The 16,744-nt window shown below is 35.8% G+C and overlaps 1 protein-coding gene across 1 annotated transcript; it reads left to right on the plus strand.

The window, feature by feature from the left end:
- Positions 1-9,514: 9,514 nt before the first annotated feature.
- LOC114531499 (protein arginine N-methyltransferase 1-like) lies at positions 9,515-16,300 on the plus strand. The gene is made up of 11 exons (XM_028553104.1): positions 9,515-9,595; positions 9,674-9,794; positions 10,844-10,854; positions 11,109-11,264; positions 11,687-11,750; positions 12,105-12,247; positions 12,781-12,868; positions 13,418-13,533; positions 13,618-13,768; positions 14,216-14,337; positions 14,774-16,300. Exons 1-11 carry the CDS (start codon positions 9,548-9,550, stop codon positions 14,855-14,857), a joined length of 1,104 nt encoding a protein of 367 aa, XP_028408905.1. The 5' UTR covers positions 9,515-9,547; the 3' UTR covers positions 14,858-16,300.
- Positions 16,301-16,744: the final 444 nt, after the last annotated feature.

Genomic DNA, 16,744 nt, shown 5'->3' on the forward strand with positions numbered 1-16,744 from the left:
AATGCCTCTCTCGTAGTGTTCTTGTTGGGTTCAGCTTCAAATATAAACTTGTATAACACTAACGTTGCTTTTATTCTTTTAATGCAGAATTTTGACGTATTAAAGCGAAGTTAAACGTTGAAATTTGTGAACAAGAGATTGACGACCGATGAATGGTGGCTGAACTGGCTTAAGATACTGGCTCAAGATAACTCGCCTTTGAAGAGAAAGCACGTCTAGGCTTTTTCTGGGGACTTATTGATGATATGAGAAAGGTAATATACGCTAAATCTTACCGTTGAGCCGCTAACCTTCCCTCTAACCACACGCAAATTACGAGTTCTAAAGACCTCAGCAGTGAACTAATGGTGCCTTTTATTCTTCCAGGTGGAGTTTGAGAGCTTACTGAATGAAGTAAAGTGGGCAAAATAAAGGCCGTTACCGTAACTGAAATTACCCAAGAGGACTCGCATTTGACTCAAGATAACTCGCCTTTGAAGAGAAAGCACGTCTACGCATTTTCTTGGGATTTGTTGATGATATGAGAAAGGTAATATACGCTAAATCTTGTGTGAGCCGCTAACCTTTGCTCCAATCGCAAGCAATTACCTTTGAATTGAGTTATAAAGACTAAACCAGTAAATTTACTAAATTAACAATGCCTTTGATTCTTCCAGGTGAAGTTTAAAAGCTAAAACCAAACCGAATATAGAAGTGACCTGGACAAGAAAACCCTGAAATTCCCCGAGATGACTCGCATTTAAAGAGACAGCAAGTCCAAAGCTGCTCTTCAGCGCTTGTTGCTGAAATGAACAGGTAATTTTGGATCAATTTCAAAATAGGATGGGAAAACTTGAAACGCTTGATCAGGCATCATGCGTTCTCTCAACTGAATAATCACCGCACCAATATTTGAGCTCCCTTCATCGAAGGTAAATCCTTGAAATCGCTGTCTATAACAAGCATTCCTTTGGTTTTATTGCAGGTAGCGATTTAGCGGGTCATGCCATTTGAAACGACGACAAAACCTGTTCAGAATAAAACGTGAGTATTAAGAAATTTAACATTTTTAGATAAATATTTTATGATTCAGGTCAAGAACGACAACGGCCGCATGATAATTGAATATGATTAAATGGCAAAAAAGGAAATATTTGAAATCCCAGAGGGGTTTTATAGATGTTGTTGTTTTTACAATCCCGATTTTACGCGTGTTTCTCAATAAAAAATATAGTTTGCTTATTTCTGTAATCTTATTTCAGGTTGATGAGTAATAGCCAAAACGACGGCAAATCCACGCCTATAATGTGGGGCAACCTCGACGGCAAATCTACGCCTAATGTAGGCAACCTCGACGGCAAATCTACGCCTAATGTAGGCAACCTCGACGGCAAATCTACGCCTAATGTGGGCCAACTCGACGGCAAATCTACGCCTAATGTAGGCCAATTCGACGGCAAATCTACGCCTAATGTAGGCAACCTCGACGGCAAATCTACGCCTAATGTAGGCCAACTCGACGGCAAATCTACGCCTAATGTAGGCAACCTCGACGGCAAATCTACGCCTAATGTAGGCAACCTCGACGGCAAATCTACGCCTAATGTAGGCCAATTGGACGCCATAACTACGCCAAATCGACGCCAAACAGCAACGCATCAGCGATGCCCGAGCATCGTACAGGTTAGAGTAGCCTGGTGGTCAAAAAATGTGCATGCAGGGGTTAGTCTGTGCATGATTAACTTAACGAAGTTAACTAATTTAGTTAACGAACTTAAGTTAAATAAAGTTTTAAATTCAGTTAACTAAGTTCTGGCCACCAGGAACATAGCTAATGCATGATGCATGTGAGCAAACGTTTCTTAAATTCGGTTAAATATTTTAATCGGTTTTGCGCTTAGGACTGCTCGCTTGTGCTTAGGGCTGCGCTAAGGTTTAGGTTGATAATTTGTCTGTTAAAACTTGAAAACATATCACAACTGTTATATATACCCATATTTCACCTAAGAAATGGCTAAAAAGCCATGCACACACAATAACACAAACCATAGCCATGCACAAATGGCAGACATAATCCCATAGGTTCTTTCCTCTTTCACTATCTTGTCCTGATTGCATGGAATCATCTTCGGCTCTTAAAATTCGGTCAATTGCGGCTTTCGGAATCAACTTTATAAAAATTGATAATTATGGGGTCACTATTCAGTCTGGTTGTAAAATTATTTGTGTATGTAAATACGTTTTTGATTTCTCGGCAAACATTGTAAATATACGATTATATCTTGCCTTACTATATTTTGTAATTGAACATGTAATATTGTGTGTAGTGTATTTATGAAAAAACATGATTTATATCAAAAAATCAACAGATACAAAACATCATGCACTATACCTCATGATCTTGTAGCTGCACATAAAATAGACACGCACACGAGTAAATACATTGATGCAAACCATGGCCTATATAATGGCTTCTAATTCAAGTTATATCTCTCTTATCTCTTGCATTCACTTAAGGCTATATACAGTTAATATTCAAGCCAGAAACATTGATTTTACGGCATGTCTTATACGGTCTTGCTATTCTGAAATACATGAATTTATGCAATCAAAGTTAACACACACATGCATGCTCTCAATTAATGAATTTGAATTTACTTCAAAAAAATAGGGAATGGGGGGGGGGGTGCATGCTGTTATCTTGAAACGATATATACATGCCCTATTTCTACTATAGTTAGAAACCAATTACGAGACAAACATTGGCAGTGGCATTGTAACTTTATTATTTTTCCAAGGTCTCTGTGAGATTTCCAATCATTTAGCTTCGTCGAGCAGTGCTTATAAAAAGTGAGGCGCCACTTTTTGTCTGTACTGTTTGACTTTGCTATGTGGTTCGAAGTGTTAGCAGGTATCTTGGGATATCTAATAACATTGCAGTGTTATTTTCATTGCTGTCTCTATAAGAGCAGCTTGCTTTGGCTGTATGCCTTAGCTCTAAAAGCTTTTAAACCAGTTTTTCAAAGAAAAAAATGTACTCCCGCATATGGCTGTTTATATAAGGGCAGCTTGCTTTGGGAATATCCCTTGCATGGTTCAAAAAATGTTCACTGAATCTTTTGAAAAAAACTATTAACACTTGATGCTGCCCTTGGTTTCGACACTTTGTTGCTTTGGCTATATGCCTCAGCCTCAAAAATATAAAGTCAATTTCTTGTGGTATTTTTTTTCTAAACCTTGTTTCTGCAAGGGCAGCATGCTCTGGCTATATGCCTCAGCTCTATAATGTGCAATGAAGTTTTCAAGGACAATTGTGTATATCTTCATGCTGTTTCTATAAGGGCTCATGAAATATCTTCTAGTTAACTCGATCCTTGAAATATATGTGCACAGTTTGACAGCTTAAAACGAAACTATTAGGAACACTGCCTATGATTGTCAGCAAAATTATTTTAGTTTTTTGACGAACGTAACTTGAATCTAAGTGCTCTGAACTCAGGCATTTTTATGTATTACTATATTAGGTCATCGATCTCATAAGCTTTATTCAGCTCTCTACCAGAGTTAGTAGGTTAAGTCTATATTGAACAAAAAAAATACACGATAACTTAGAAACACAATGGTACACTGTAAAAAGACATGCAAAATTTATACTTAAATATGCCAAACATTTAACCTGCACTGTTCTATAAATTTAAATGTCATGATCTTAAAAGCACCTACTTTGTAACCGGTTTTAGATATAATTTAATGTCTTCGTATATATTAATGATGTACTATATGTAAAAAAAAAACACACACGCTTTGTAATACATGTTCGGTGAAGTATTAATAAAAATAAGACCAAAATTATCCGCTCTCTTGATTTCAATATCTTTAATTAACACATGCACTTTGTTGTAATACATGACTTTGTTTTAATAAAATCTCAAACTTGTGTACTTTGTGTCGTTGATTCCGGCTTTCGGTGAGGGTTTTTCTCCAGGCACTCTGGTTTCCCTCGTAAAAAAACAGTGTCCGTGTGTTCGGAACCGCGTTTACGGTTGGTTTTCCATACGAAAATTTAACTTTTCACGAGTAAAATTGCATGCTTGAAAGCTAAACATTTTCTATTGACAATTTATATCCGTATATTTGGTAAGTCTCGTTATACTCGATAAAAAGTAGACAATATTTTCGCAACCCAGTAGACTATTTAATGTCTGAAGTAAACGCTCTCAGACTAGAAAACTTAATGGAAGCTGGCTGTACACACGGTTACTGGGTTCAATTCCCGGAACACTGTTCTTTCTCACGATGAACTGCTCTTGCAAAGCTTCTTCGTCTTTAGATTATAATTTCACTTGACGAGTACTATAATAGTTGATGACCACTTCCCTGATTTTGAAAGACGTGATACAGCCACCGATGGAAATTCAATACAGACCTTCCTCATCCTGGTGCTTATAAAAGAACGACCACATTCTCTAGATACGTGACTTCAGACGTGGAATAAGTGTTCTTCAAGACTTCAAGACGTTCTCTTATTCACCACCTCATCCGTATCATTTGGCTAATTCTCAAGATGAAGACGAGATAGTTGAATATCAATGAGAACGAAGAGACAATCCCAATGGCTATAAAGTGATGCTGGAAATTCCTTAGCGACAAAATCATGAGAGCTTTGTTAGATCCTTTCCTTATACCTATACTGCACCTACTGTGAAGGGGCTTCCTTCTAGAACCAGCGCATGATTCACTGAGATTACATTTTTGTCAGATAAAATTTTGTCTTTATTTATGTAGTCAACTATGACCGCAGGAAAACTGGACGGTAATTTTTTTTTTTAAACTGATGATATTTTGTACTGGTATATGGCATCTTATTTTCTTATGTTCTCGATCTCTGTTGCTTGCCATGCTAGTCTTCGTGGACGAAATCTGTCATGAAGCCTAAGTTAAATTCTGAGGACTATATTATATGAATATGTCATTGTTTCAGCAGTGACGTACCCTACGGGAATCGCGTGTTTAATTTTTTTGTGCATGAGAGGGTTTAACACGGGTACACCGGTTCCTCTTGACTAATGATTTTCAAATAATCTCTCTGCAGTTGATTGTATTGTTTAAAAGCATGTCTTGCTGCATGCACGTTTTCTTGATACATGATGGTTCCGGTAAAATATTTTGATGCGTTTCAAAATTCTTATATAACCCTCTTCGATCCGCTGAACAAAATTGTTATAGATTCTTTTCGCAAAACTAGAAAATTCAGGTTGTTAAAAGACCATAAATAAAATGGGACAGCCAACATTGAAACATTGCTAGGATGAAATGGAGTTTCATTCCAAATTTTTTATGTACCAAGCTAAGAGATTCGCGAATACTTCTTTTGGATTTGAAAATACCTTGCATCAGTTAGTCCATATGGTGGAGAAAAATGGAAAATATTCTGTCCTAAATAATAAATTCCGCTTGAAAGCCCAGATTCTTCTTGAAAGGCCAGATATAGAAGACGATTATAATAAGCGTTTTGAAAAACATCAAAATATTTTGCCGGAACCCTGGTATGTCACAAAAAGCCAAGCATGAAGAAAGCCATGCTTTAATCAATACCAGGATGTATTTCGCAACCAAAGGGTCGGGTCTTTCATGCGGAATTTATTATTTTTTATAGGACAGAATAATTTCCAACTTTTTTACGAAATGGAGTAACTGTTGTAAGGTGTTTTCCAATTTAAAAAAGGTATTCGCGATTTGATTAGATTAGGAACATAAAAAGTTTGGACTGAAACTCCATTTCATCCTGGCAATAATGGTTGATCGCTGTCCAATTTCATTTATAATAATTGTATCAACCTGAATTTTCTGGTGTTGCGAAAAGAATCTTTAACTATTTTTTTCAGCATATAAAAGACGATTATACTAAGCGTTTTGAAACACATCAAAATATTTTACCGGAACCTTGATATATCATGAAAAGCCAAGCATAAAGAAAGCCATGCTTTAATCAATGCCACGATGTATTTTACGGCTTCCGAAGAAAAAAGAGTCGGGCCTTTCATGTGAATTTTTTTTTTATGACAGAATATTTTCCATTTTTACGATATGGGCTAAATTGTTGTAAGGTATTTTCAAATCCGAAAAAGGATTCGCGAATCTCTTAGATTGGGAACATAAAAAGTTTGGACTGAAACTCCATTTCATCCTGGCAATAATTGTTGATCGCTGTCCAATTTCATTTATGGTGTTGTATCATCCTGAATTTTCTGGGGTTGCGAAAAGAATCTTTCATTATTTTTTTCAGCATATAGAAGACGATTATAAGCGTTTTGAAACACATCAAAATATTTTACCGGAACCCTTATTTGTCACGAAAAGCCAAGCATGAACCAAGCCATGCTTTAGCAATGCCAGAATGCGTTTTGCGACTACGGAAGACCAAAGGGTCGGGCCTTTCATGCGGAATTTACTATTTTTTAGGACAGAATATTTTCCATTTTTTTTACGATATGGACTAAATGTTGCAAGGTAGTTTAAATCCAAAAAGAGTACTCGCACAGCTGTTAGATTGGGACATAAAAAGTTTGGACTGAAACTCCATTTCATCCAGCATGGCAATATTGGTTGATAGCTGTCCAATTTCATTTATGTTGTTGTATCATCCTGAATTTTCTGCGAGAAGAATCTTGAACTATTTTTTGCAGCATATAGAAGACGATTATAAGCGTTTTGAAACACATCAAAACATTCTACCGGAGCCCTTTGAGTTAAAAATTGTAAGTTTTGGGGAAGATGCCAACATTTTTGCAGAACAAGCAATTTGAGCTTCTTTGGAACGATGCAGACGTTATTCATCAGGGGTTATGGAGCTCTTCCGACATGAATTTTGATTTATTTTCGATTTATGAGCTCTTTCGACGGAACCAGACGTTATTGATTAGGGATTAGGAGCTCTTCCGACGGGAATTTTGGAGTATTTTAAATTGTGAGTTTAAGGCAATATGCAAACATTTTTGCAGAAAAAGCAATTTGCGGTAATAATTCCATGTTCCAGTATACACCAATATACATACGACCCCCTTTTTTAAACATCTATTGTATCATAATATATCATTTAGCATCATACTATATCACACCGCATCATATAGCATCATATAGCATCATATTGTATCGTACTATATCATACTGTATCATATTGCGTCATACTATATCATACCGTATCATACTGTATCATATTTGCATCATATAGCATCATACTATATACCGTACATACTTTATCATACGGTATCATACTGTATCATATGGCATCATACTATATCATACCGTATCATATTGCATCATACTATATCATACTGTATCATATTGCATCATACCGTATCATACTATATCATACTGTATCATACCGTATCATACTGTATCATATTGCATCATACTATATCATACCGTATCATATCATATCATACCGTATCATATTGTATCATATAGCATTATATAGATATAGTATCATACTGTATCATACCGTATCATACTCTATCATATTGCATCATATAGTATCGTAATTTATTATATGGTACGCGGTCTCGTGACTGAAATGGCGTGCGCTGATTGGTTCTTTGCAGGTCTGGAATCCCGCAGTATTAGACCGTTGCCGTAGTAAAGGTCCAACTCTCATATTTTTTAACAAAAACAAGCTTGCACTTTTAATTATTTTTGACACGAAAAATGTCGACGGAGAATGGACGAAGAAGAGCATTATTTGGTACATGTGAATATTATATTTATTCATCTTTGATTTTTTGTGGGGAAATCGTCCAATTATAAATTTGAAACCACTAAACCAGTTTGAAGTTTCTCATTTACGAGCATTTCAAAATGGAGGGCATTCGCATGCTGAGAGATCTTTGGAAACGGGACGACTGTCTCACAAAGACCGATCTCAAGGATGCGTACCTCATGGTGCCAATATTAAGGGACCATCAGAAGTATCTGAGGTTTCTCTGGAAAGGGACTCCACAAATTTAACTCTGCAACTACCAAGGGAGAAACTTCAAAAAATTCGGAAGAAATGTCAAAGCATACCAGATGCAGTAGATATCTCAGTCCGAGAGTTGTCAAAATTCCTGGGCTTCCTAACCTCCTCTATTCAGGCCGTATTCCCAGCCCCTCTCCACTACAGACACCTTCAAAGGCTGAAAAATGTAACTCTGAGCACAAATCAATCTTACGAGGCTCCAGTGACATTGGATACAGTAGCCAGGGACGAGGTGATGTGGTGGAGAGATCATCTCCAAGTCTGGAATGGCAGAGCGTTGTTCCAACACACGATAGACTTATTAAGAGGAGATATTTTTCTATGTCGCGTAATATAATAATGCTTCAAGACCTCAGCTATATCTTCATGCAACAGCACTAAAATTTTCAGCATTAAAAATGTTTTGCAAACCTGAAAAGCATCCACAAGGTATGTTTACTGTGTATAATCTCAAAATATTGTGAAAATGAAAAGATTTCTCGGGATACGCCGAGAAGAAAATGACACTTGAATCGAAGCTTCTTTTGTATTCATTTTATTCATTTCAGTTATAATGGAGTTGACATTATAACATTGTTGATAGCCGCATTATATTTTGTAATAACTCTGTTGTTTGGTGTTTTGCATTCACCAAATACAGTTCAAAACTTAATTCACAACACAATCTAAAGAATAAAGGTAAAAAAAAAATTAATTTTGAGCGGTACGCCGAAAAGATTTTAGGTTTTGAGCGTTTTCCCGCCAAAATACGCGACATAATAAAAAATCACCTTTTAATCGACACAGATGCTTCTCGCGAGGGTTGGGGGGCATGCTGCGAGGGAGTCAGCACAGGGGGCCCATGGTGCTGAGAAGAGAAAGGATACATATAAATTGCCTCGAACTGCTTGTCGGATTCTTCGCACTCAACACATTCACGAAGACCAAGGCTTGTGTTCATGTACGACTTATGATGGACAATGCAGCAGCAGTGGCATACATACATAAACAAGATGGGGGGCACACGCTCTCAGGTGTTAGCCAACCTAGCTATTGTCTTATGGGAGTGGTGTCTAGAGAACCAGTTGGTTGTTTCAGCTCAATATCTCCCAGGAAGTTTGAATGTACGAGCAGACAGGGAATCAAGAGTTCTGATCGACTCCAGCGATTGGAAACTCAATCCTTCTCTGTTCCAAATAATCTTAGGAATATGGGGTCCGTTAGAGATAGACCTATTTGCGTCTCGTCTCACGCACCAACTTCCGCAATTTGTCATCTGGAAACCAGATCCCCAGGCCATAAAAATAGATGCCTTTTCAATGAACTGGAAAACTCTCCATGCTAAATGATATGATAGGATGCAATAGATGTTTAAAAAAGGGTGTCGTATGTATATTGGTGTATACTGAAGATGGAATTATTACCCATTTTTCCTTCAACTGTTCCTCTGGCTTGAATTTTAAATGTGTATAATTCAACTCGAATTTAAGACCCTTCGAACCTCTACATGACGTATTGTCATGAAATTCCCTCGAATTTTGCGGGCTCAAAATCTTGGCACGTGCACAACAAAGTATGAAACGCAAAATGGAGCCAGTTGAAACAAAATTTCCGCGCTTAGACGTAAGTAATTTGAAAATAATTTCATATATGATGCGAAAGTTATCAACATTTTTTCTGTTTGTTAATGTTCTATGACAGGAGGCAAAATCTGAGGCTAAAGTTAATGGGGAATGTGAAAATTTGACTGATAAAGATGAAAGTTTGGCACCTGATCAAATGACAAGTGCTGATTATTACTTTGATTCATACGCTCATTTTGGTAAAGAAATTTCATATCTTATATAGTAAATTCCTTTTTGGTTTTATTAATAGTATCCAGTACTCTATTAAGTTGTAAGTTTACCCTCTTATTCATGCAAAATTTATCAAGAACAGGTATTTTATATACTTATGGTATGTTTTTATATATCATTGGGAAAGATGGCTTCTTAATGTAATCATGATCAATAGTGCCGTTGCCACAACTTCTTAAACTTTTCTCACTCTGAAAAGCATATTTACTATCAGCATAGTTTGCTTATCAATCTTATTTATATGAAAATATTTTTGACTGCAGTACGGTGATTCTCTGATCACACATGTGACATTGCTGTTTCTTCAGGCTTCATGTATTACTTGTAACAAAAAAGAATAGCAGTGTCACATTTGTGACCAGAGAATCACCTGGTACATATATAATTAGTATTTTATAACACGTTTCTGAAGTTAGTAACTAAATCAAATGAAATGTGCACAAATATGATGCGAAGTCCTGTGAAAGGTGCAACCCCAAAGCCGCAAAATAAACCATAAATACATAAATATATAATATACTGTATCTAAATTAGAACTACATATCATGAATACCACCACTTGAATGCTTGCTTATTAAACACATAATATGTTGATAGAACAATGCTATTGCTACTGTGCATCAATTCTTTTCATAATGAAATGGTGACCTGCTGATTTACAAAATTCTTAATTTTCTGGATACAAACATTGGTACAATTATAGAATACCCTGCCAATAGTGCATTATTTTAAAGATCAATTTTAGAGTATAAAAATGCCCCGTTTTTTAAAAATACTGTTTATTCTTGTTCTCTGGAAGTCCAATTCATGCATTAAGGTCCAATAAGACTATGTGGCATTCACTGTTAAGAGTTGGGTTGGCAGGGTATTCTATAATTGCTCCCAAACATTTAATGCACACCATTGCTTGCTTATATTCTGTTGGCTTACCAGCTTGCATCAGCATATGTGATGATAGAAAGCAATTAAAACTAATGTCAAATGTTTTCTTTTTTATATTTGCTGAATAATGAAGGAATACATGAGGTAAGTAAACAAGTTAACCTTAAGAGCGATCTAAACCTTTTCTTACTATATATAACTAAAAATTGAGTAAGCATGCATTGAGAAAAAGGTTCTTCAAAAGATTTGTATGATTTGAACTTGTAGCCCTGCACTTTTACTTATTAATTTGGTTTACAATATATAATTTATTGGTTCCTTACCTTACAAATTTCAGCTTATAATAAAATGGTCATTTTGTGGTATTTGGCAACTAATGTGGTGATATAACTTTGCAGGAAATGTTGAAGGATGAAGTGCGGACACTTACATACAGAAATGCAATGTATCACAATAAACATCTCTTCCGAGGCAAAGTTGTTCTTGATGTTGGTTGTGGGACAGGAATATTATCCATGTTTGCTGTCAAAGCTGGTGCAAAACATGTTTACGGGGTAATGCACTGTCACATTTGCACATAACTGTCACATTTCTATGTTATTTTGTAGTCTAAACAGCACCTTAGCATCTCATTTTAGTAGTGTTTTTTTGAACAAACAGCTGGTGGTTTTCTGGGTAGCAACCAGCCTACTCCTCCTCAATCTTATTTTTGCTCGTTAACAAAATTTTAGTTTTCTTTATAATTTATTAACATTGCCATTCAGGGTTGTCTCACTTGTCTGTTTTGAAAATTTTTACTTGAGAATGTTTGGTGTCTTAAAACAAGCAGGGGCCTTGTTGGAAATCTCTAATTTGTACATATAACAGCTTTTATAAACTTTTCAATAGTCGTGTGACTGGTAGTCTTGTTTTATAGTATTTTAGGTGAGGTTGCTTCAACATCTGTTTCTTAGCCTGATTATTGATATTTTTGCAGGTTGATTTTTCATCAATTATTGAACATGCTCAAACCATAATTGAGTCAAACCACATGAAGAATTGTACGTACTTGGTATAGTATCATTGTACTATTTTTTATTTTGTCATGAAGATGGTAATAAACCACCTCAGCTAGAAAGAGTATATTAATTAAGAATTAGCCTAACAAGCAAACTTAAAGTATACCTAAAACAACAAAATTTAGTAATTTTTTGTACATTTTTATGTGGGGTCATGTAAAATCCAGAAACAATTTCAAAGGCTAAGTTTATATTTCGATTTTTTGAAACCACCGACAAAAAAAATAAGAGAAAATTTCGCTAATTTTTGTATATATTTGCTAAATTGTACATTTACAATCAAATAATGCTATTTTTATTTTACACAATAATTTTATTTCATGCCATTTATTATAGCCATAACACTTATAAGAGGAAAAATTGAGGAGGTGGCGCTGCCAGTGGAGAAAGTTGATATAATTATAAGTGAATGGATGGGATATTGTCTATTTTACGAATCCATGTTGAATAGCGTACTCTTTGCTCGAGATAAATGGCTGGTAAGTGAATAAATATTTTGTAAAAGTTTTTATAACATTAAAATATGTACTTGTTTTGATGTGAACTAGATTGTGAATTAGTTTCTAATGTTCAAATAAGAGCTCTTTTACATCAGATTAGTCGTAACTTATTACTCATTTACAACTATCAAAGAAGGAAAATTGCAGCAAAAATTGCAAGTGTATCTAAGCAGGCCTTAGGACACGTGGCTGCCACTAATAAGGCATGTCTAATTTTTTTTTCTCTTTGAGATTTTCTTCTTTTGATGGATGTGAAAGAGTAGTTTCAATGTTCTGCTGCATAAGACTTTTTTGAACACCTGTAACTGATTCTCTCGTTTATTTAAGTGTGAACGTCAGCCTTTCAAGATTTTCTTATATCTTGCTCAGCTTCATCAACTAGATCTTAAATATTTTTATACGAAACGTAAAACCTCTACAGTTGCCTTTTTTGCATGAGGTTGATTTCTAACTCTGTGGAAAACGCTATCTAGTGTACATATGCTGTCTCGTAATTATAAGATGTATTTCAGGGCGAAGATGGAATAATGTTTCCTGATAAAGCAAGTTTGTATATCTGTGGCATTGAAGACAGACAGTATAAGGAAGAAAAGATTTATTGTAAGTTCATTGTCAAGATTATTCTGATTGCCAAAGAAATGTTTGATGAATTTAATACATGCAAAAAATTTAATGTAAAGGCTTGTTTACACGTTCACAGTTAATCTGGTTTAACTTGATCTTTGATTTTTCGAGTCAGTGTAAATTAAGCTGGATTACTTTGCACTACCTGTACGAGGTGGATTAAATTACGCGGATTAATTTTAAATTTCTTAAAGTGGTCATGTAAACGTAGCTATGGTGCCAGTTAGACGAGTTCGATTTAAACCGGTTTAAGTTCGTACTGTGTAAACGGGGCTTAACACATCGGTATATAATAATATGCCCTCCCCAAGTAAATCTATCCCTGGCAGCATTGAGTACGAGGTTTATCTTGTACGCAAAGGCCAATCGTTACTGAAAACGTGCGGTAGATTTCAATATTTTCGAATATTTTTCTTGTCTTTAATCATATTTGATCTCAAACATATTGTCACATGAAGATGGTCTATTTTAAAGCCCAAAGTTAAGCCTTTCACATTGCAGTGATTTAGTTGAACCTTTTTCCAGGGTGGGACAACGTGTATGGATTTGACATGAGTTGTATCAGAAAGGTTGCAATTACTGAACCTCTAGTTGATGTTGTGGAGGCAAAACAGATCGTGACTAATTCTTGTCTTCTAAAGGTATGCTATAGCTAAATACAAAGATTACTTATTACTTCGGTTTTAAACGTAGCACTATTGCTAATTTCAATGGTCTTGGTTTAGGAAATCAACATTGAAACAGTGACTAAGGAAGACTTAGAATTTGATGTACCATATCAGCTATTCTCTCAGAGAGATGATTATATTCAAGCTTTGGTCTCGTATTTCACCATCGAATTTTCTCATTGTCATAAGAGAACAGGGTTTTCAACAGGTACTAGCAAAAATGTTGATACTGACGTACTGTAGATTGCTACGAATTGGATTTTTCTCAGGATTATTCTCCATCAAGTCATTGACATACGTGCATCTCATTTATTCTCTCTCGCATAAATGACGCGATGATTCATTCTCGTATTAATTACATTGTATCTTCGCTATATCGTTAGCAGACGTTGGTATTCAACGGATATTTTGTTGTTTGATCAAGTGTCATTCGGTTCTAGGACTTACATATACCAGTAACAATTTCTCGATAAGCACTTGCATGCAGGCACAAGCCTGTTTAAACGCAGGTTATAGCGACATTTTCTGTATATAGATTGGTTAACCGCATTACAGTACTTTATAGACCTAGTTGTCTAGAAAACTATCTACAAGAACCTGCTTTGTGCTGTTACATACATATGTAGTATTAACGTATACATACCTTGTTTCCTAGGTCCTGACGCAAGATATACTCATTGGAAACAGACTGTGTTTTATCTTAATGACTATTTAACCGTCAAACATGGCGAACAGATTAATGGAACATTCGCATTAAAACAAAACACTAGAAATAATGTGAGTATTATAAAATTATCGTAAACAACTTGCAATGCCCCCCGTCTAGTTATCGATTAAGAGATTGAGACTATGTGGAAGTTACCCCCCGTCTAGCAATCGGTTGAAAGTTTGAGACTATATGGAGGTGACTTCTCGTCTAGCAATCGATTGAAGGTTTGAGACTATGTGGAAGTGACCCTCCGTCTAGAAATCGATTGAAAGTTTGAGACTATATGGAGGTGACTTCTCGTCTAGCAATCGATTGAAAGTTTGAGACTATGTGGAAGTGACGTCCCTTAATTCTGTCTAGCAATCGATTGAAAGTTGATTGAATCATTCTCATTTGTTTGAAAAACACTTATTACGAATATCGAATCGATGAACTAACGTTACAACATCTAGACGTCCATAGAACAAACGTCGTTTGAAACCTAATTTCCTTCTCTGTTTTTAGCGTGATCTTGACTTCAATATTTCAGTGAAGTTTCAAGGAGAATTGAGCGAGGTTGAGGAGGAAACAAAGTACAAAATGAGATAAACTTTATATTAGAGACGAACAAGATGCGCCACAGCGGTGTACAGTAAGAGATGATATATCAATCACTCAGACTTCGTCCCTCACGAGGCTACCATTGGCATTGGCCCTCTTCTATATGTATCTGCAGTAAATCATGGACATTAAAGGAATACGTTCTCAGTGCTTAGGGGTTAAAAGGATTTTTATTTTCTATACAGTGAAGTATATTTTTCCTGGAAAGGCCTATTTTTTGGAGGATCCTTCAAGGCTTATTTACACGATCCAATACGACTAATCGTACAGTGTAAATGGGCCTTAATTACTGGTATCAAATTGGTACAAGTATTACTATAAGGCTCCGTTTACACTATACCGGATTCGCTTGTAACGATATCTTTGTTTGGTTAGTAGCAAATGTTTATTAGTTTGATAGATTTGGTATATTTATTTCGATATCTGACAGTAAAATTTTAATTTCCACAAATTTTTCCCCACTCTGGAAGTAATCCGGTATAGTGTAAACTGGGCCTCTGGTTTCACTTTATAATCAAAAGTACTTCCTCGAGAACGTTTACACGAGGTTGGAACTTGGAAGGATTTTGAAGTCTTTTCCGCTGTTTCCACGTACCTGACTTAAAGAGGCGTAAAATGGACTTTGAGGTATTGAAATAAGTAAATAACGTGATTCTGGTAGTCGTGTGATCATCCTAACAATAGCATGTGAGCTGGGTTCTGTTTCAAAAAGACTTTTCAGTACCTCAAATTAAGTCCATTTTATGCTTCGTTGAATCTCGGTAACCGGGCTCATGTAAACAGCCTCTAAATAATGCCTTCCATCAGGAGCTCCAAATTCTTCAAGTTCCCTCGCAGAGGAATTTCAGGTCGGTTCCAAATTCGTCCAGTATCGTATGAACGGGGCCACGAAAGGTAGAAAATCATGAAGAAACTTTCATTTAACGCATAGCGTGCTGTAAACTTTCTCTTAGCCTCGAACATTTCTCGGCCATATGTTGAAGTATTCGCATTTGCTTGGGCATTTTGCATGGAATGCATTATGGCCATTCTACTCGCAGTTCTACTTATTGTTTTTAATTAATAAAATTAAGAGATTTTTCTGTCAAAATTGTTTTCTTGCTCGTTTGGGCGATGCCATATATTGAATGATGGCTTATTTTCTTTAACTCTCAAAATGGCAAACGTTGGTAATTGCGCTTTTAGGGGCGGAACATTTTTGGAGATAAAGGAATATTATTTTACGAAATGTAGCTATAATGGCTATAATTAGGCTCAGCTGACATTAAGCTAAACTCGATCGGCGCCTTCCTGTCACATGTTTACGATGCTGAGAAGAGAGGTAACCAATCAATTTAAACACGAACAAGTCTTGACTAGAAAATCAAATTTAAAAAGAATAAACACCAAATGAATAAAGTAAAGAAACACAAATAACTTTTTGACAGAAACTACGGGCGACATGTAAAAATAGGAAGGTAGCTCAAAAAATAAAATTTCTGCATCTAAAGGAGAATTTTGTGATCACGCTTTTGATTTCATACCAAATTGCACTCCGTTCAGTTCAAGAGGCGAAGGTGCCCTAATCCATCAATGGAAGAATGCTAATTGATGTGACATGACTTGCTATTTTAACTATATGGCTCTTCTAGTTTTCACCCCATGACAATCACTTCGGCGGTGAACACTAACTTGGCCGCCATCTCTGAAGCCAAATTTGAAGGTAGTTTTGCTGAGTTTTTGAATTTTTGGACAGACGTAGAGAATAATTATCTAGTAATGTCTAGAACCATGTAAAATACAAATTATTTTTGATAATTTTTAAGTCAAAAATTGCTTCAATTTTTGTCTTTAACCAAGTACAGCGCTGACTTATGGCGATCCAGGTTACAAACC

Source organism: Dendronephthya gigantea, unplaced genomic scaffold, assembly GCF_004324835.1.
Source record: "Dendronephthya gigantea isolate DGI-Jeju-01 unplaced genomic scaffold, DenGig_1.0 000072F, whole genome shotgun sequence".
Lineage (NCBI taxonomy): Eukaryota > Metazoa > Cnidaria > Anthozoa > Malacalcyonacea > Nephtheidae > Dendronephthya > Dendronephthya gigantea.